The sequence below is a fragment of the Oncorhynchus kisutch genome, linkage group LG12 (genome assembly GCF_002021735.2).
Source record: "Oncorhynchus kisutch isolate 150728-3 linkage group LG12, Okis_V2, whole genome shotgun sequence".
Taxonomy (NCBI): Eukaryota; Metazoa; Chordata; class Actinopteri; order Salmoniformes; family Salmonidae; genus Oncorhynchus; species Oncorhynchus kisutch.
In genome coordinates, this window is record NC_034185.2 from 41552781 (window position 1) to 41575279 (window position 22499).

The 22499-nt window shown below is 43.5% G+C and overlaps 1 protein-coding gene across 1 annotated transcript in view; it reads left to right on the forward strand.

The window, feature by feature from the left end:
* The window catches only part of usta (uronyl 2-sulfotransferase a), a 138304-nt gene that overhangs the window by 80171 nt on the left and 35634 nt on the right, over nucleotides 1-22499 (forward strand). The window contains exon 2 of the mRNA XM_020496964.2: nucleotides 16754-16797. Within this exon, the coding sequence (XP_020352553.1) occupies nucleotides 16754-16797 (44 nt within the window). The remainder of the gene's footprint in view (nucleotides 1-16753; nucleotides 16798-22499) is intronic.

A 22499-nucleotide genomic window follows, 5' to 3' on the forward strand; every position in this document is an offset into this window, starting at 1 on the left:
ACAACCACTTCAAGGCTCACAGCGAGGGAAGTTTGAAACGATATTAGCACGCGCTAACTAGCCAGCCATTTCACATCGGTCACACCAGCCTCATCTCGGGAGTTGATAGGTTTGAAGTCATAAACAGCGCAATGCTTGACGCACAACGAAGAGCTGCTGGCAAAATGCACGAAAGTGCTGTTTGAATGAATGTTTACGCGCCTGCTTCTGCCTACCACCGCTCAGTCAGATACTTGTATGCTTGTATGCTCAGTCAGATTATATGCAACGCAGGACACGCTAGATAATATCTAGTAATATCATCAACCATGTGTAGTTAACTAGTGATTGATTGATTGTTTTTTATAAGATAAGTTTAATGCTACCTAGCAACTTACCTTGACTTACTGCATTTGCGTAACAGGCAGTCTCCTTGTGGAGTGCAACGAGAGAAAGACAGGTTGTTATTGCGTTGGACTAGTTAACTGTAAGGTTGAAAGATTGGATCCCCCGAGCTGACAAGGTGAAAATCTGTCTTTCTGCCCCTGAACGAGGCAGTTAACCCACCGTTCCTAGAATGTCATTGAAAATAAGAACGTGTTCTTAAATTACTTGCCTAGTTAAATAAAGATTAAATAAAGGTGTGAAAAAAAATTCCGATTGTTATGAAAACTTGAAATCAGCCCTAATTAATCGGCCATTCCGATTAATCGGTCGACCTCTAGTATGTGTGTCTGTGTGTTGTTTAATGCTGTATTCATTACTTGCGATCAAAGGCTTTTGGAGAAATCAAATACACTATACTTCTATCTTTAGGCCAATGCCCATGATGCCCATGATTTGTTGATGTTCGACAAGCAGGTGTCCAAGTACAAGTACTGTGTAGTATCATGTAAACTCAGCAATAAAATAAACGCCCTCTCACTGTCAACTGTGTATATTTTCAACACATTTAACAGACACAAGAGGTATGTGGCAGGTTCTACAGTCTATCACGGATTACAAAAAGAAAACCAGCTCCGTTGCGGACCAGGATGTCTTTCTCCCAGACAGACTAAACAACTTCTTTGCTCGCTTTGAGGACAATACAGGGCCACTGACACAGCCCGATACCAAAACCTGCGGATTCTCCTTCACTGCAGCCGACGTGAGTAAAACATTTAAACGTGTTAACCCTCGCAAGGCTGCAGGCTCAGACGGCATCCCCAGCCCTGTCCTCAGAGCATGCGCAGACCAGCTGGCTGTTGTGTTTACGGACATATTCAATCAATCCTTATCCCAGTCTGCTGTTCCCACATTCTTCAAGAGGGCCACCATTGTTCCTGTTCCAAAGAAAGCTAAGGTAACTGAGCTAAACGACTACCGCCCCGTAGCACTCACTTCCGTCATCATGAAGTGCTTTGAGAGACTAGTCAAAGATCATATCACCTCTACCCTACCTGACACCCTAGACGACAGACGACGCAATCTCAACCACACTGCACACGGCACTAACCCATCTGGACAAGAGGAATACCGATGTGAGAATGCTGTTCATCGACTACAGCTCAGCATTTAACACCATAGTACCCTCCAAACTCGTCATCAAGCTCAAGACCCTGGGTCTCGATCCCCCCCTGTGCAACTGGGAACTGGACTTCCTGATGGGCCGCCCCCAGGTGGTGAGGGTAGGTAACAACATCTCCACCCCGCTGATCCTCAACACTGGGGCCCCACAAGGGTGCGTTCTGAGCCCTCTCCTGTACTCCCTGTTCACCCACGACTGCGTGGCCATGCACGCCTCCAACTCAATCATCAAGCTTGCAGACGACACTACAGTGGTAGACAGCTGGCTACCAGCAGAGGAAACAGCAGAGGGAGCACCCCGTATCCATATCGACGGGACAGTAGTGGAGAGGGTAGAAAGTGTTAAGTTCCTCGGCGTACACATCACGGATAAACTGAATTGGTCCACCCACACAGACAGTGGTGAAGAAGGCGCAGCAGCGCCTCTTCAATCTCAGGAGACTGAGGAAATTCGGCTTGTCACCAAAAGCACTCATAAACCTTTACAGATGCGCAATTGAGAGCATCCTGTTGGGCTGTATCACCTGGTACGGCAACTGCTCCACCCACAACCATAAGGCTCTCCAGAGGGTAGTGAGGTCTGCACAACGCATCACCGGGGGCAAACTACCTGCCCTCCTGGACACCGACACCACGCGATGTCACAGGAAGGCCATAAAGATCATCAAGGACAACAACCACCCGAGCCACTGCCTGTTCACCCCGCTATCATCCAGAAGGCGAGGTACGTACAGGTGCATCAAACCAGGGACCGAGAGACTGAAAAACAGCTTCTATCTTTAGGCCATCAGACTGTTAAACAGCCACCACTAACATTGAGTGGCTGCTGCCATACATGTAAAAAATGTATCACTAGCCACTTTAAACAATGCCACTAAATATAATGTTTACATACCCTACATTACTCATCTCATATGTATATACTGTACTCGATACCATTTACTGCATCTTGCCTATGCCGTTCTGTACCATCACTCATTCATATATCTTTATGTACATATTCTTCATCCCTTTACACTTGTGTGTGTATAAGGTAGCTGTTGTGAAATTGTTAGGTTAGATTACTCGTTGGTTATTACTGCATTGTCCGAACTAGAAGCACAAGCATTTCGCTACACTCTCAATAACATCTGCTAACCATGTCTATGTGACGAATAAAATGTGATTTGATTTAGATATTTGAATGAACATATTAAGATTCAACAACTGAGACATAAACTGAACAAGTTCCACAGACATGTGACTAACAGAAATGGAATAATGTGTCCCTGAACAAAGGGGGGGGGTCAAAATCAAAAGTAATGGTCAGTATCTGGTGTGGCCACCAGCTGCATTAAGTACTGCAGTTTATCTCCTCCTCATGGACTACACCAGATTTGCCAGTTCTTGCTTTTGAGATGTTACCCCACTCTTCCACCTAGGCACCTGCAAGTTCCTGGATATTTCTGGGGGAAATGGCCGTAGCACTCACCCTCTGATCCAACAGGTCCCAGACGTGGTCAATGGGATTGAGATCCGGGCTCTTCGCTGGTCATGCCAGAACACTGACATTCCTATATTGCAGGAAATCACGCACAGAACGAGCAGTATGGCTGGTGGCATTGTCATGCTGGAGGGTCATGTCAGGATGAGCCTGCAGGAAGGGTACCACATGGGGGACGAGGATATCTTCCCTGTAAAGCACAGTGTTGAGATTGCCTGCAATGACAACAAGCTCAGTCCGATGATGCGGTAACACATCGCCCCACACCATGACGGACCCTCCACCTCCAACTCGATCCCGCTCCAGAGTACAGGCCTCAGTGTAACGCTCATTCCTTCATCGATAAATACGCACACCATGTGAGACAAAACCGCGACTCGCCAGTGAAGAGCACTTTAAGCCAGTCATGTCTGGTCCAGCGACGGTGGGTTTGTGCCCATAGGCGACGTTGTTGCCAGTGATGTCTGGTGAGGACCTACCTTACAACAGGCCAACAAGCCCTCAGTCCAGCCTCTCTCAGCCTATTGCGGACAGTCTGAGCATGGATGGAGGGATTGTGAATTTCTGGTGTAACTCGGGCAGTTGTTGTTTTCATCCTGTACCTGTCCCACAGGTGTGATGTTCGGCTGTACTGATCCTGTACAGGTGGTGTTATACGTGGTCTGCCACTGCGAGGACAATCAGCTGTCTGTCCTGTCTCCCTGTAGCCCTGTCTTACGTGTCTCACAGTACGGACATTGCAATTTATTGCCCTGGCCACATCTGCAGTCCTCATGCCTCCTTGCAGCATGTCTAAGGCACGTTCAAGCAGATGAGCAGGGACCCTGGACTTCTTTCTTTTGGTGTTTTTCAGATTCCTTAGAAAGGCCTCTTTAGTGACCTAAGTTTTCATAACTGTGACCTTAATTGCCTACCGTCTGTAAGCTGTTAGTGTCTTAACGACCGCTCCACAGGTACATGTTCATTGATTGTTTATGGTTCATTGAAAAAGCATGGTAAACACAGTTTAAACCCTTTACAATGAAGATCTGTGAAGTTATTTTGATTTTTACGAATTATCTTTGAACGACAGGGTCCTGAAAAAGGGACATTTCTTTTTTTCCCGAGTTTAGTATCTCACCATGTAGTATCTCTCTCATTCCCCCTCTCTCTTCTCTTCCCTTTCCCTCTCCTTTTCCCTCTATTTGTATATTAGTGACCATGTTAACCATCCACAGCCCAGACTGGATTCCATTACCCCAGAGTCTCTCTCTCTCAGCAAACATACCAGTGTGGATAGATGTTTAACTTTAGTAGACCGTGATGCACATTGTTTGGATAGCTTTCAATACCCTGCATTGGCAAAGCTTTTAATTTTATTTACATAAAAAAAAAAATTTCACCTTTTATTTAACCAGGTAGGCCACTTGAGAACAAGTTCTCATTTACAATTGCAACCTGGCCAAGATAGAACAAAGCAGTGCGACAAAAACAACAACACAGAGTTACACATAAACAAATGTACCTTCAATAACACAAAATAAAAGATTCATAGAAAAATCTATGTACAGTGTGTGCAAATGTAGAAGAGTAGGGAGGTAGGCAATAAATAGGCCCTAGAGGCAAAAATAATTACAATTTAGCAATAATACTGGAGTGATACAGTGAAGTCGAAATTTACATTCACCTTAGCCAAATAGATTTAATCTCAGTTTTTCAAAACTCCTGTCGTAGGTCAGTTAGGATCACTACTTTATTTTAAGAATGTGAAATGTCAGAATAGTAGTAGAGATAATGATTTATTTCAGCTTTTATTTATTTCATCACATTCCCAGTGGGTCAGAAGTTTACATACACTCAATTAGTATTTGGTAGCATTGTCTTTAAATTGTTTAACTCGGGTCAAACGTTTCGGGTAGCCTTCCACAAGCTTCCCACAATAAGTTGGATGAATTTTGGCCCATTCCTCCTGACAGAGCTGGTGTAACTGAATCTGGTTTGTAAGCCTCCTTGCTCGCACACGCTTTTTCAGTTTTTCTGCTGTTGTCCTTAAGCCATTTTGCCACAACTTTGGAAGTATGCTTGGGGTCATTGTCCATTTGGAAGACTCATTTGGAAGACTCATTTGTGACCAATCTTTAACTTCTGACTGATTTCTTGAGATGTTGCTTCAATATATCCACATAATTTTCTCACCTCCTCATGATGACATCTATTTTGTGAAGTGCACCGGTCCCTCCTGCAGCAAAGCTCCCCCACAACATGATGCTGCCACCCCGTGCTTCACGGTTGGGATGGCGTTCTTCGGCTTGCAAACCTCCCCCAAACATAACGATGGTCATTATGGCCAAACAGTTCTATTTTTATTTAATCAGACCAGAGGACATTTCTCCATGTGCAGTTGCAAACCGTAGTTTGTCTTTTTTATGGCGGTTTTGGAGCTGTGGCTTCTTCCTTGCTGAGCGGCCTTTCAGGTTATGTCGATATAGGACTCGTTTTACTGTGGATATAGATACTTTTGTACCTGTTTCCTCCAGCATCTTCACAAGGTCCTTTGCTGTTGTTCTGGGATTGATTTGTACTTTTCGCACCTATGTACGTTCATCATCTAGTAGATTGAACGCATCTCCTTTCTGAGCAGTATGGCGGCTGTGTGGTCCCATGGTGTTTATACTTGTGTACTATTGTTTGTACAGATGAACGTGGTACCTTCAGGCATTTGGAAATTGCTCCCAAGGATGAACCAGATTTGTGGAGGTCTACAAAAAAATGTTGAGGTCTTAGCTGATTTCTTTTGATTTTGTACTGAGTTTGAAGGTAGGCCTTGAAATACATCCACAGGTACACCTCCAATTGACTCAAATGATCAGAAGCTTCTAAAGCCATGACATCATTTTCTAGAATTTTCCAACCTTTTTAAAGGCACAGTCAACTTAGTGTATGTACATTTCTGACCCACTGGAATTGTGATACAGTGAATTATAAGTGAAATAATCTGTCTGTAAACAATTGTTGGAAAAATTATTTGTGTCATGCATGAAGTAGATGTCCTAACCGACTTGCCAAAATTATAGTTTGTAAACAAGAAATGTGTGGAGTGTTTGAAAAACGAGTTTTAATGACTCCAACCTAAGTGTATATGGATATTTAGTGCGGGCCAGCCAACGAGAGCATAGAGGTCGCAGTGGTGGGTAGTATATGGGGCATTGGTGACAAAACGGATGGCACTGTGATAGACTACATCCAGCTTGCTGAGGAGAGTGTTGGGGGCTATTTTGTAAATGACATTGCCAAAGTCAAGGATCGGTAGGATAGTCAGTTTTACGAGGGTATGTTTGGCGGCATGAGTGAATGAAGCTTTGTTGTGAAATAGGAAGATTTAATTTTGGACTGGAGATGCTTAATACGAGTCTGGAAGGAGAGTTTACAGTCTAACCAGACATCTAGGTATTTGTAGTTGTCCACATATTCTAAGTCAGAACCGTCCAGGGTAGTGATGCTTGTCGGGCAGAATGGTGCGGGCAGCAATCGGTTGAGGAGCATGCATTTCGTTTTACTAGCATTTAAAAGCAGTCGGAGGCCACGGAAGGAGTGTTGTATAGCGTTTAATCTCATTTGGAGGTTTATTAGCACAGTGTCCAAAGAAGGGCCAGATGTGCACAGAATGGTGTCGTCTGCGTAGAGGTGGATCAGAGATACACCAGCAGCTAGAGCGACATCGTTGATATATACAGAGAAAAGAGTCGGCCTGAGAATTGAACCCTGTGGCACCCCCATAGACTGCCAGAGGTCCGGCCAACAGGCACTCCGATATGACAAACTGAACTCTTTCTGAGAAGTAGTTGTTGAACCAGGCGAGGCAGTCATTTGAGAAGCCAAGGCTATTGAGTTTGCCGATAAGAATGAGGTGATTGACAGATTTTTAAGTTGCAGCAGAGGGTGCTGAGATGTTGGCACGGGTAGGGGTGGCCAGGTGGAAAACATGGTGGCAAATGGTGGCCAAGTGGCAAATTTCTGTTTGAAAAAGCTAGCCTTAGCTTTCCTAATTGACTGAGTATATTGGTTCCTGAAAAGTTGCATATCGCGGGAGCTATTAGATGCTAATGCAGAATGCCTCAGGATGTTTTTGTGCTGGTCAAGGGCAGTCAAGTCTGGGGTGTCCCAAGGGCTATTTCTGTTCTTAGTTCTACATTTTTTGAATGGGGCATGCTTATTTAAGATGGAGAGGAAAGCATTTTTGAAGAGCAACCAGGCATCCTCTCCTGACGGAATGAGGTCAATATCATTCCAGGATACGCGGGCCAGGTCGATTAGAATGGCCTGCTCGCTTAAGTGTTTCAGGGAGCATATCCCAGTTTATGTCACCTAACAGTACGAACTCTGAAGATAGATGGGGGGCGATCAATTCACATATGGTGTCCAGGGCCCAACTGGGGGCTGAGGGAGGTCTATAACAAGCAGCAATGGTGAGAGATTTGTTTCTGGAAAGGTGGATTTTTTTAAGTAGAAGCTCAAATTGTATGGGCAAAAACCTGGATAGTATGACAGAACTCTGCAGGCTATCTCTGCAGTAGATTGCAACGCCGCCCCCTTTGGAAATTCTATCTCGTCGGAAAATGTTATAGTTAGGGACTGAAATTTAATGATTTTTGGTGGCCTTCTTAAGCCTGGATTCAGACATGGCTAGGGCATCCAGGTTGGCGGAGTGGGCTAAAGCAGTGAATAAAACAAACTTAGGGAGGAGGCTTCTAATGTTAACATGCATGAAGCCAATGTTTTTACGGTTACAGAAGTCAACAAATGAGAACACCTGGGGAATGGGAGTGATGCTGGGGGCTGCTGGGCATAGGTCTCTCTCTACATCACCAGAGGAACAGAGGAGGAGTTGGATTTGAGTACGGCTAAAGGCTACAATAACTGGTCGTCTAGTGCTTTCGGAACAGAGAGTAACAGGAGCGGGTTTCTTGGCGCAGAAGAATAGATTCCAAGGCATAATGTACAGATAAGGGTATGTTAGGATGGGAGTACAATGGAGGTAAGCCTAGGCATTGAGTGATGAGAGGTTTTATCTCTAGATGCACAATTTAAGCCAGGTGAGGTCACCGCATGTGTGGGGGGTGGAACATAAAAACTAGCTAAGACATATTGAGCAGGGCTGGAGGCTCTAAAGTGAAATAAGGCTAAAATTATTAACAAAAACAGCAATAGACAAGGCGTATTGACATTAGGGAGAGGCATGTGTAGCCTAGTGATCCAGTAAGTAGCTAGAGGTGGAGCTGGAGGCATGGCGATTCAGACAGCTAGCAGGCCGGGGCTAGCAGATGAGCCTCAGGGGGATGTCGCAACAAGAGTCTGTTGAAACCCCCTCGTGCGGTTACGTCAGTAGACCAGTTGTGATGGATCGGCTAGGCTCCTTGTCTGCAGCAAAGGGTCCAGCCAATTGGCAGAAGAGGTATTGAAGGCCAGGAATTATCTGATGGAATTTTTTGGCTAGCCAGGAGAAGGGCCTAGCTCGAGGCTAGCTCCAGGCTAACTAGTAGCTAGCTGGCAAGCTTCAGAAGGGGGTGCCAGTTAAAAAGTGTAAATATAGCAGATCCATACCACATTGGGTAAGGCGGGTTGCAGGAGAGTATGTTCAGTCCGTAGATGGAAAATTTTATTAAAACAATAATACCAACATATACTAAATATATAAGAAGAAAAAACGATATATACAAGGGACGGGACAAGACAATCAAAACAGACTTCCCCACTGCTACGCCATCTTGGATATATAGAAAAGCTATTGGGAATTTGGGAACGTTTGTTGCTAAGACTGAGATTTGGTGATGGAGTATTCCATAGTTTGTGTAGATGTTTCGTATCAGGGTCTTTGACTTCTTTTACAAAATGGAATGCTCTATTACAATCTATTTACTGTATTTATACAACCACATTAATTAATCTAGCTTGATATTTTCTGATGAGTAAACATATAAACTACATATGGGTAGCTAATGAGAAAAATAACAGGTTTGATGGCACCTCCTACCGTGCTGCAACCTTCATCTGTATCTCAGCCAGTAGCACTACCATGTGTCCCATGACACATGAATCCTATTAACCCATTGGCCACACAAACACACAAATACAGAAAGAGAGAGACACCTACACTCACCTCCCTGTAACCCCTGGCTGTGAGTCAGTTGAAGGTGTTATCTGAGGGTCAAGGAACATCAACCTCTCTTCCTGTGTGAACCCAAGCCCTTCTCCCCCATCTCTCCCTTCCTCCCCCATGTCTCATGTTCACCCCCATCTCTGCCTTCTCTACCTTCCTCCTTCATCTCTCCCTTCTTCCCCATCTCCCTCTTCCTACCCCATCTCTCCCTTCTTCCCCATCTCCTGTTCTCTCCCATCTCTCCAATCTTTACCTTTCTCCCCCTTCCTCCCCTATCTCTCCCACCTCCTGTTTCTCTCCATCTCTCCCATCTCGCCTTTCCTCCCCCATCTCTCCCATCTCTACCTTCCTCCCCCATCTCCCACTTCCTCCCACATATCTCCCTCCCTTCCTCCTCCATCTAATCTCTCCCCTTCTTTAATCACTGTTATCCATGACCTCTGTAAATTGGCCTCAATTATTGAGTGTCATATAAGAAAGAGGGATGTTCATCAAAGACCATCATGGCTCCAGTGTGAGAGGATGTATACCATAGATGTTTCTACTCCAAACAGCCATAGAACTTATATCCATAGCATGAAACCAAAGAATCCAACCATAGTTTAAGTCTGTGTGGGCTGTGTTCAGTTGTGAATGCAGCCAAAATGGCTCTGATTTAGGTGACAATGAACATGGGACTAAAGAAGAACACATAACTCCACGGAGGCTCAGTAGATTCCACCGCTCCTGTCATTGTGGGTGGTGTGGGTGGATGGCAGCTGTCTGTTTTTACGAGCATGTGCCCTGGAAGAAATTAGTTCCAATCCCGATGCACAGAGCAAATGAGAAACACACAAAGGGGGTCGGCCCTGAAGATGAACGACAGGGAGGATCTATCTCTCGTTTCCCCGCCCTGGAATGACCTCAGATACCTCTGCACGACAAGCCTCCCACAGCATTCCTCAGCAAGAATGCATGTGTGTGTGTGTGCAGTAGACACACCTGAGGGTGTGTGCACAGTGCAGCTGTCTCCATATTAATATACTGTAGCAGCTGATGAACTAATGTACTAAAGAAGTGCTGTAGGAAGTCACGCTGACACTATATAACTCAGAGGCCTGCAAGGATCTTGCTTGTGTGTGTATGTGTGTGTGTGTGTGTGTGTGTGTGTGTGTGTGTGTGTGTGTGTGTGTGTGTGTGTGTGTGTGTGTGTGTGTGTGTGTGTGTGTGTGTGTGTGATTCTGACACCAGGCCACTCTTTAGAGAACTAATTGCCCAGAGTCCAAACACCAGACAGAAAGTGTAAACAGTCCTTACAAGTCATGCAATGTACTTCCTATACAAGCCTAGAACTAATGAGCCCAAGCTTTGGTCGACACAGCTCAGACCAATGAATAATGAGTCTGTTCCTGTATGCATTAGAAGTGGTTTCAACGGATGCACTCACTCTCCTAGGTGTCATCAAAGCATTATTGCCAGCAAGACTCAAGTAGAGGTCCTCCTTCTCTTTATGTTTAAGAACAACCCCCCCCCCAAAAAAAAAAATCTGTGCCTCTTGACATCATGGGAAAATCAAATTAAATCATCCAAGACCTCATCAAACCTCAGGAAAAAAAATGGTTGACCTCCACAAGTCTGGTTCATCCTTGGGAGCAATTTCCAAACACCTGAAGGTACCACGTTCATCTGTACAAACAATAGTACACAAGTATAAACACCATGGGACCACGCAAACATCATAATGCTCAGGAAGGAGAAGCGTTCTGTCTCCTAGAGATGAGCGTATTTTGTGCAAATCAATCCGAGAACAACAGCAAAGTACCTTGTGAAGATGCTGGAGGAAACAGGTACAAAAGTATCTATATCCACAGTAAAACAAGTCCTATATCGACCGCTCAGCAAGGAAGAAGCCATTGCTCCAAAACCGCCATAAATGAAGCCAGACTACGGTTTGCAACTGCACATGGGGACAAAGATCATGTTTTTTGGAGAAATGTCCTCTGATCTGATGAAACAAAAATGGCCATTTAGACCATCGTTATGTTTGGAGGAAAAAGGGGGATGCTTGCATGCCGAAGAACACCATCCCAACCGTGAAGAACGGGGGTGGCAATATCATGTTGTGGGGGTGCTTTGCTGAGGGAGGGACTGGTGCACTTCATAAAATAGATGGCATCATGAGGGAGGGAAATTATGTGGATATATTGAAGCAACATCTCAAGACATCAGTCAGGAAGATGAAGCTTGGTCGCAAGTGAGTCTTCCATATGGACAATGACCCCAAACATACTTCCAAAGTTGTGGCAAAATGGCTTAAGGTCAATCAAGTCAAGGTATTGGAGTTCCCATCACAAAGCCCTGACCTCAATCCTGTAGAAAATGTGTGGGAAGAACTGAAAAGGCGTGTGCAAGCAAGGAGGCCTACAAACCTGACTCAGTTACACCAGCTGTGTCAGTAGGAATGGGCCAAAATTCACCCAACTTATTGTGGGAAGCTTGTGGAAAGCTACCCGAAACATTAGACCTAAGTTACACTCAATTAGTATTGCCTTTATAATTGTTTATGTAAACTTCTGACCCACTGGGAATGTGATGATAGAAATTAAAGCAGAAATAAATCATTATCTCTACTATTATTCTGACATTTCACATTCTTAAAAAAAGGGGTGATCCTAACTGACCTAAGACATGGAATTTTTACTAGGATTAAATGTCAGGAATTGTGAAACACTGAGTTTAAATGTATTTTGCTAAGGTGTATGTAAACTTCCGACTTCAACTACACATACATACAGTATATACACACCGGACTCAACGTCAACAGTGAAGTGCCAACTCCGGGATGCTGGCCTTCTAGGCAGAGTTCCAACAAAAATGCCATATCTTAGAATGGCCAATAAAAATAAAAGATTAAGTTTGGGAAAATAACAGACACTGGACAGAGGAACTCTGCCTAGAAGGCCAGCATCCCGGAGTCGCAACTTCACTGTTGAGACTGGTGTTTTGAGGGTGCTATTTAATGAAGCTGCCAGTTGAGGACTTGTGAAGCGTATGTTTCTCAAAGTAGACACTCCAGTCGACTTGTCCTCTTCCTCTCCCACTCTTCTTTCCATTCTGGTTAGAGCCGGTTTGAGCTGTTCTGTGAAGGGAGTAGTACACAGCGTTATATGAGATCTTTGTCTGAGATTAAATAGCTCCGCACTGGCAGATACTATATAAATGGGCTGTATAGTGGTTCCTCCTTTAAAAGTTGCGAGCTTGCACCACTGGACTTAGAGGTAGCCAGCGTCACAGCTTCATTGCTCCAGACCACCACAAGGGGAGTTAGAGCACACATTATGCATTTGGGTGCCAAGGTTTTTATGTAACCAATCATATCGAGTGGTTCCAATGATGAATTTTGACGCGAGCCTTTGTGACGTTCTTCAACAAAGATGGCTAACAAAACATTAGGGTGGAACCAGACGTAAGTTGTTATAACGTCATAACGAGTCAAGCCAAAAATGTACAATTGAAAGGAATATATTAGTTAATGTAGAGACAAACATTTGTGCATATTTTTGGGTCATAATGTTCATTTACGAAACATGCTAAATAGCAATATATCTGGCTAGCTAACAATAGCCAGCTAGCTAATGTAAACTCACCCCATTCCGTACAAATGTGCGCAACCGCAACATTCAAACGAGGCGACAAAGAAAACTAATGGGACTGTAGCGACTATGTTGACTTCAAAATTGGGGGTGTGAACTAGGTTTCTATTCAAGCGTTGATCGACATGGTAATGGCTCTATAGTATTGGAGAAAAGTTTTTAAAAACTGACCCTCCGTTACATCGTGATGTGTCATGTCGTAACGTACAGCACGCATAAAGCAACTATTTATGTTTTACAATCTCTCTCCACCAGGTGTATCACTTCTCTCATTGTTTAAAAACAAGAAATGGACAGTGACGGGGATACCTAGTCATTTTTTGCGTCATCATTGCATGCAATCATCATTCTCAAAGCAGCTGTTAACTTCTAAGATCACTTTAGCACCGCCCTAAAAAACAGATTCAAATTCGACACAAACCTTCTAATAGGTATGTAATGACACATTATATAAACTCTTTATAGTGTTTTGTTTACATTTTAGAGGCGATAAGGTGATAAGTTGGACAGATCGAGTGAAAAAAAGCCATTTTTCCACAGACATCTCTCCTTCTCACTATCACGCATTAGTTTCGCTTCCCCACCCGCCATTTTTTTAAAGACCCGACGGGGCTCATTGCCTGCTTGAATTATGCAGGAACGGGCAGCATTTAGGTCATGTAATTGATAATGTTGGAAAGGGGAGAAATTTAGCTTTACAATGGTATTGACATTACAGTTGATCTGTAAGGATTACTTTTTGGGGGGGCTAAAATAAGGGCAATTGCACGGACCAAGGTGATGTACGAGTTTACATGAGTTTATGTTAGTGTTAGGAGAATGAATTTGTAATTCGTATTGTTTAATGTTTTAGGGACTCCTGAGAAAACCAGCAAACCAGGCTGTTGTCTTGTGAAACAGTAGATGTAAAGAATCTAACTAGCTAAAGCATTTACTGCAAATTGAATGTACATTTGTGTAAGCTTGCCTTGAAATGCAGCTGAAGTAACATAGCTAGCTAACTTAGCTAGCTAATTTAACTGTATGCCTATGGATGTGTAGCTAACCTCAGCTATCATAGTTGTTGTATAGTCTGAATGGCATTAATGAAGCCTATGGATAGAGTAGAATATAATAACTTTATTGTGCCAAGGATGCAAGTCCTATATACAGTAGTTATTACTATGCATGAGATTCCCACATTGTAGCCTGTACATGTACTCTTAGCAACTAAAGGTGCGGTTCAGGTGTGAATCGCTGAGACATAATTTTTCTGTCATATCAAACTCCATTATTTGAATGATGCTGTGTCTGCATGTATGTATTGCAATTATACACTTCAACAGTGTTTACCACTCCTGCTCATGGGATCATCAATGATTACACATTGTGACTATGCAATAGACTAGAAACATGATTGATTTGTAATTCATATATAGAAAAAAAACGATGCATATCTAACTCCCTTCATCTGCATTAATCTGAGGACACAGGAGAGTATTTCAATGAGATAATTTCAACCAGTGGAGAATGTGAACCCTTTATCGAAAGAAGTTCATTATCCAGGTGTTATAAATACATAAATGCATTATAATTATGATAATTGTAATATTATAAATACACGTTCAAACTGTACTTAAATGCACATATGGTGTGCATTATAAAACGAGGAAGAAAGACGAGGTGGGGAGAGAGGTGTTGAAGACAGAAAGAGGTAAGAACAGCGGCAGACAGCATATGATTCATGAATTACAGTGCTACCCTAATATTCTCTCAGTTCATCACAATTGCGGTGTCTCCTAACCAGCCTTGGGCCCCCAGTTGGATCGAAAGTTATCTTAAGAGCGGGTGAGGTGGCGATGACGGGACTGGCTTCCTCTCTCACATGAAAACATACCTGCAGACGAGAGACCGATGGATAGAGAGAGAGCATGATTAAGCCTTGTTTTTTTTATTCTAACACGGTCAGTCATCATAATCATCAGGAGGTTAAATGCAAAACTGACCTTGGCTCATTAACTCTGGGACTATTACATCTCTGACTGTATTTCAATGTAAAGCATCTCTTTAATAATACTTCCTGTTGACCCGACCAAGTGACATCTCACCTATGATCATGCTGTGCCCTCTGTGTCAGCCAGTTCAGATGCGGGAGGGGTTCACCAAAACAGCTGAAATAACCTAGAGGATTTAGGGAGAAAGGGGAGAGGGATAAAATGAAGAAGAGAGACTGTTTGTGTGTGTGTGTGTGTGTGTGTGTGTGTGTGTGTGTGTGTGTGTGTGTGTGTGTGGTCTCACCTGGTGTCCACACTAAGTGGCTACAGAATACTTTATGCTGAAAAACAGACACGAGGACATACAATAGAAGATAATGTCAATAGAAGATACTGTATGTGACACAGACACCTAAGGCTAACCCCCAGGGAAATCATTACGTTACCTTCTATTTCTACCTTACACGTTATGTTGGCTGACAATTTGTTAGCTACGCTGTCCTTACAAGCCACATAGAATATCATTATAGCTGTATGTACTGGTATGTTAGCTAGCTACCTAACGTTAGTAGTTATACATCAAACTTGCCAGTATATTAACTATAGGCTAACTATCCAACGTTTAATGACTTGATTATTCCCGTCATTCTTAGCTTAGCTAAATGGTATAGCCGTTGTGCTTTCTCAATGGACATTCGGGTGCTTTCGTTAATTCGCTCTGGACATCTATATGCTGGACAATATAACAAGTCAAAATTCACCCAAGGCTGAAAAACGGCTTAAAAACGTTGGCTAAACTGGAATACTAGTACGAGCCCATAGCAAATTAATGGAATCGAACGTTCGCAGAGCCTGTTTTGACTGGAATGCTTAGAATTCTATAAAAATGTATCCCTTTTTATTTTACCACTACAATCTGTTCGCTGGACGAAACTGGAAAAAAACTACTTGTGTAGAAAGTTAACATCCGCACCTCGATGGTGTCAACTGTGCTTATGTCTACGTAATTTAAAAAAGTAGGGAAAGAATAAAAACCTCTGACTATTTCTGGTCTTGCGATCGATTACAATGGTGCCTGTGTAACAGTTTTGCTTCCGTCCCTCTCCTCGCCCCTACCTGGACTCAAACCAGGGACGCTCTGCACACATAGACAACAGCCACCGTCGAAGCACTGTTAGCTTGGGTGCTTGACTGCCGTCGTAAGGCCAGAATGCTCAAATCAACCCTACTCCTTGGTCCGAATGTCCAGTGTGCGCTCAGAGAGCAAAACGTCTGAATTTACAAACTGACCATTTTTCTCAGAATGGAAACACCATAATATTAATCAAATGAAATAAGCCATATACTATTACAAAAAAGGTTTTAAATTATCTGGTAATGCCAATACGGAATACTAGCAAATGCTTCTCAAAGATTAGCTCTGCTGGTCAAACTAGCAATAACTTGCAGTAACAGAAATGGCTGAGAATTAAATGACGTGCCACAGAATGCTGCAGCAGCACGCAGGGTGTGCCGCAGTATGACGCAACTTTTCAAATCAAATCAAATCAAATTTATTTATATAGCCCTTCGTATATCAGCTGATATCTCAAAGTGCTGTACAGAAACCCAGCCTAAAACCCCAAACAGCAAGCAATGCAGGTGTAGAAGCACCTTTTAAAGGAGGAACCACTGTAACTCGCTCATGACAACATTCCCACACTTTATGTGGATGTGAAGGCTGCTCTGTTTTTCTTAGAGGGATCGTGACAGACCGTTTTTTTTCTAGTTGGTTCTTGAAGATTGTTGTGGCTGGATATAGATTTTTATTACACCTGTGGTCTGCCTGTCTGTCTGACATTTATTAAGTACTTTGGTCACTCTTGACTTGAGTTCACTAGCCTGTGATTCTGTGCTGCCAGTGGGTTTGCCATAATATGACTGTTGGACTGTAGTCCCTCTGAATATTATCACATTCTACATATCTATACCTGTTTCTTCACAGGAGAGTCCACGTATCTCGATGACCACGGACCCCCAGCTCCCAGGGTAAGACCCTTAATACAGCAGTCCCTCTTTACTTTTCATCACTCCATCTTTCTATACCTCACACTTCATCTTATCCATGCTCTCCACCCTCTTTCTCTTCCCCATCTCCTTGTTTCTTTCCTCCATCTCTCTCTGATGTGCCAGTCCAGTCCAGGCAGGATAAGGGTGAGGTCTATGTGTGAACTCACTCTAAATACCAAATACTGACAGACACACAGACATACACACATACACACTGGGGCCTTGTGTCTGGCCAGCTGCATCGGTCTGCCTCTATCTCATCTTCTATTTCTTCTCACCCTTTCTATTTCTATCTTTTCTTTTTCAACATTTACCCACAGTTTCTTTCATCCACTAGTTTCACCCTTCTACCTACCACCTGTCTATATCATTCTCTCTTTGATCCACCTATCTTTCATTCTCTTTTTCCTGTCTCACATTCCCCCTTCTCTCTTTCTGTGCGGTGACAGATTTATCAATCCAACTCCCAAATTGGATAAGTACAGTGTCGTGTTTGTTGGTGGGAGACACATTTCTGTATTTGTGAACATGTCTAGGCTAGCTATATTTGGCAATGTGTTCAGAGTTTATCTGGTGTGTGTGTGTGCTTGTGTGTGAGGAGAGGTCTGGCTACGTGTCTGTTTGGAGCTGACCTAAAGGTCTGACTGTTTTGATTAATCCTGGCAACATCTGGCCCAAGTTTATATGTTATTATGTTGACTTGGAGAGGTATGGTGTAGTGTTGGCCACTAACCTAGGCTTTGAGAAAATACCATGGCTTGTACTTTACCTATCTGAGCAGGGGTTGGCGTGAACTGTGGCATAACTGTCTGGACTGTGGTGATCAGAAGCGCTGAGATGGGCCAGTAGTTTTTCCTGACCACTTGACCAAGAAACTCTGAGTTACATGGTCACATGGACAGGAATAACTGTGGATGAGAGAACTGGTGGCTGGCTCATATCAACCTTGCTTTTGTACAGTTAGGATTTAACGGAGAGGCTGTTGGCCATCTGGAAAGGCTGACTGGTCAGTCGGGGGGATAAGCCAAAGGCAGCCAGGAACAGCTTGTCTGTTTCCTAAGTCATAATGATGAATCCAAACTATTTGTTTACCAAAGAACACGGACACAGTAGCACTGCAATCTGTTAAATCACTGACCAGTGGGATTATAATGGAGAGAAAGGACTGATAGACTACTACTGTAAAGCCCTGTGCTCTTGTGTGGGCTATACTGGCTGGTACTGTATTACTAATTATACTTGTGGTTAACCCCCTCTTTTTCTTCCCTCCTTTCAGCTCAAAGTTTATCAGCTAGCTACCATTAGCAACCACATCAGATGGTTTATACTGGGGTGGCTAAGCCCCTAGTTTTCCCTACCCTCTGTGACGGTAACATTGCTATTAGCCACGTCTGTCATTATGTCATCCTCTCAGACAGTGATGGTAATGCTATGTTAGCGGCTAACGCTACGTGAGATGTGTCATCCTCTAATTTGCCCCTTAAACTGCAGTTGTTTGGCTATTTCTGACAGAGGCTTAGTTAAGTATACCTTAACTGGTTATTGCAAAGCATGTTCTTAATGCAGGGAATTTCTGTTTTGAAGGTTTTTGAAAAGTGTAAAAAGGGCTAAACTTAAATAAAAGCAAAAGCCCTAAAACTATAAGGTTTAGTTAGTTACATGTAAGGAAACACGCAACATATGCAAGTCTCTCGTGTTTTGTTACACATTTCCCTGAAATTGGCTGTTTGGATTCATGGCATGCACACGTATGAACTTAGCCCTGTATCTTTGGGCCTGACCAAGATGAAAAACCCAAAATAACAAGTAGCGACTGTTTCCTGTTTCTTAAAATATTTTATTCCCCATTGGACAGTATTGCAATAGTTTGCTTGTGCTCTTTTTTATTGTCTCAAATGTTCTCTGATGTCCCATTAACCGTGTAGCTCAGTGAATCCTCTCCACTCTGGGTAGGAAGGGAGAGAAGAGAGATAATCAGGCAGACAGCGCGTTAACAACAGGAAGTACTCCAGCATGTCCTGCCTGAGACATCGACATGCAGAGCAGCCAGGGATGAGAATCTCTGTGCCAGCAGTGATGTAAACGCAGCACAGCCACGCTAACTCAAAACAGAAGTACTGTACACTATTCCCATGGTAGGCTGAGTTACAGGCCTGGCACTGTTTGTTTCTAGGAACTACAGTAAGTGTGTGTCAGGAAGTAGTGTGTGTGTGTGTGTGTACAGTATGTGCTTAGTCACAGTCTGCTTGCTATTAATCTTTATTCATAGATTGTTTCTCAGCCATAAATACAATAACAGTTCTACCCCAGGGAGTCCAGACAGCTCTGCTCAACATGAGAATGTTCAAAAACAATGACAAAATGCATTCTTACATAAGTCGTTGTCAATAAAACATCACAATAAGGTGCAGAGCGTTAGATTTGCCTGCTGAGAGGCAAGGAGAACCCCAGCGCCGCTAAAACCATTGACAACTGCGTGCCGTTTAAGGGATTGTTAAAGAGCATAGTCAGAACAACAAATATCCAATTATTCCATGCAAAACAATTGCACAAATCATCAGGAGGTATACAAGCAAGTAACTGCATGCTTTTTATGATCAGTAAACATCAATTGATCATGTCATTTCAGATGCGTGAGGGTAGCGATATATCAATATTGGCCACCATTAATTGGATATTTGAGTGATATAAAAGCGAACTATACCTGACAAGTATGAATGATTTATTTCAATTTCCCATCCTTTGTGGGCTCTGCCTGTCAAGCAGCAGAAGGACGCATTTGCCGTTGTACTGTTAGTGTTTCCTTTGCAAGTTACCGGTATAAACTTTGTACAGTTGGTAAACAGTGGTAAGTAGCCCTAATGTACTTATAGATGACCTGGAGCCAGTGGGTTTGGCGACGAATATGTAGCGAGGGCCAGCCAATGAGAGCATCAGTGACAAAATGGATGTCACTGTGATAGATTGCATCTGGTTTGCTGAGTAGCTTGTTGGAGGCTATTTGTAAATGAAATCGCCGAAGTCAAGGATTGGTAGGATAGTCAGTTTTACAAGGGTATGTTTGGCAGCATGAGTGAAGGAGGCTTTGCTGCGAAATAGGTAGCCGATTCTATATTTAATTTTGGATTGTAGATGCTTAATGTGAGTCTGGACGGAGAGTTTATGGTCTAACCAGACACCTAGGTATTTGTAATTGTCCACATATTGTAAGTCAGAACTGTCCAGAGTAGTGATACTTGTCGGGTAGGTGGGTAGCAAATCGGTTGAAGAGCATGCATTTAGTTTTACTAGCATTTAAAAGCAGTTGGAGGCCACGGAAGGAGTGTTATATGGCATTGAAGCTCGTTTGGAGGTTTATTAACACAGTGACCAAAGAAGGGCCAGAAGTATACAGAATGGTGTCATCTGTGTAGAGGTGGATCAAAAAAGATCACCAATAGCAGGAGCGACATCATTGATATATACAGAGAAAAGAGTCGGGCTGAGAATTGAACCCTGTGGCACCCCCATAAAGACTGTCAGAGGTCCAGACAACAGGCCCTCTGATTTGACACACTGAACTCTATCAGAGAAGTAGTTGGTGAACCAGGCGAGGCAGTCATTTGAGAAACCAAGGCTAATGAGTCTGCCAGTAAGAATGCGGTGATTGACAGAGTTGAAAGCCTTGGCCAGGTCGATGAATACAGCTGCACTGAATTGTCTCTTATCGATGGCGGTTATGATATCGTTTAGGACCTTGAGCGTAGTTGAAGTGTACCCATGACCAGCTTGGGAACCAAATTGCATTGTGGAGAAGGTATGGTGGGATTCGAAATGGTCGGTGATCTGTTTGTTATCTTGGCTTTCGAAGATTTTAGAAAGGCAGGGTAGGATGGATATAGGTCTATAACAGTTTGGGTCTAGAGTGTCTCCCCTTTGAAGAGTGGGATGACTGCGGCAGCTTTCAAATCTTTGAGGGATCTCAGGCGATACGAAAGAGGGGAGAACAGACTAGTAATAGGGGTTGCAAAAGAATTTGGCGGATAATTCTAGAAAGAAGGGTCCAGGTTGTATACCTCAGCTATCTGGATTTGGGTGAAGGAGAAGCGGAAGGGGGCTTGGGCAAGTTGCAGCAGTGGGTGCAGAGCTGTTGGTAGGGGCAGCCAGGTGTAAAGCATGGCCAGCCGTAGAAAAATGCTTATTGAAATGATTGTAGATTTATTGCCGGTGACAGTATTTCCTATCCTCAGTGCAGTGGGCAGCTGGGAGGAGGTGCTGTTATTCTCCATGGACTTTACAGTGTCACAAAACTTTTTCGAATTAGTGCTACAGGATGCAAATTAGCTAAGCTAGACTTAGCTTTCCTAACTGACTGTGTATATTGGTTCCTGACCTCCCTGAAAAGTTGCCTATCGCGGGGGCTATTCGATGCTGATGCAGAACGCCATGGGATGTTTTTGTGCTGGTCAAGGGCAGTCAAGTCTGGGGTGAACCAAGGGCTATATCTGTTCTTAGTTCTACATTTTATTAATGGGGCATACTTATTTAAGATGGTGAGGAAAGCACTTTTAAAGAGCAACCAGGCATCCTCTACTGACGAGATGAGGTGTTTTAGGGAGCGTTTGACAGTGATGAGGGGTGGTCGCATTACGGACGCAGGCAATGAGGCAGTGATTCTGGTTGAAGACAGCAGAGGTATATTTAGAGGGCAAGTTGGTCAGGATGATATCAAAGAGGGTGCCCATGGTTACAGATTTAGGGTTTTACCTGGTAGGTTCCTTGATGATTTGTGTGAGATTGAGGGCATCCATCTTAGATTGTAGGACTGCCGGGGTGTTACACATTTCCCAGTTTAGGTCACCTAACAGTATGAACTCTGTAGATAGATGGGGGGGGGGGCGATCAATTCACATATGGTGCCCAGGGCACAGCTGGAGGGGGTGTCTATTACAAGCTGCAACTGTGAAAGACTTGTTTCTGGAAAGGTGGATTTATAAAAGTAGAAGCTTAAATTGTTTGGGCACAGACCTGGATAGTATGACAGAACTCTGCAGGCTAAAGCTGCCCCATTTGGCAGTTCCATCTTGTTGGAAAATGTTGTATTTGGGGATTGAAGTGTAGGACATCCGGGTTGGTGGAGTGTGCTTAAGCAGTGAATAATACAAACTTAGGGAGGAGGCTTCTAATATTAATATGCATGAAACCAAGGGTTTGACAGTTACTGAAGTCAATAAATGAGAGTGCTCTACATCACAAGAGGAACAGAGGAGGAGTAGGATAAGGGTACTGCTAAAGGCTATCAGAACTGGTCATCTAGTGTGTTCAGAACAGAGTGTAAAGGAGCAGATTTCTGGCCGTGGAAGAATAGATTCAAGGCATAATGTACAGACAAGGGTATGGTAGGATGTGAGTACAGTGGAGGTAAACCTAGGCATTGAGTGACAATGAGAGGTTTTGTGTCTAGAGGCACCAGTTAAGCCAGGTGAGGTCACTGCATGTGTCGGGGAGTGCAACAAAAAGGGCTAAGGCATATTGGCTCTACAGTGAAATAAGACAATAATCGCTAACCAAAACATCAATAGCAAGGCATATTGACATTAGGGAGAGGCATGTGTAGCCGAGTGATCATAGGGTCCAATGAGTAGCAATAGATGAGTCAGGGAGCCGATTCAGTAGTCGCTACTACAGTAGGCGAGCTGGAG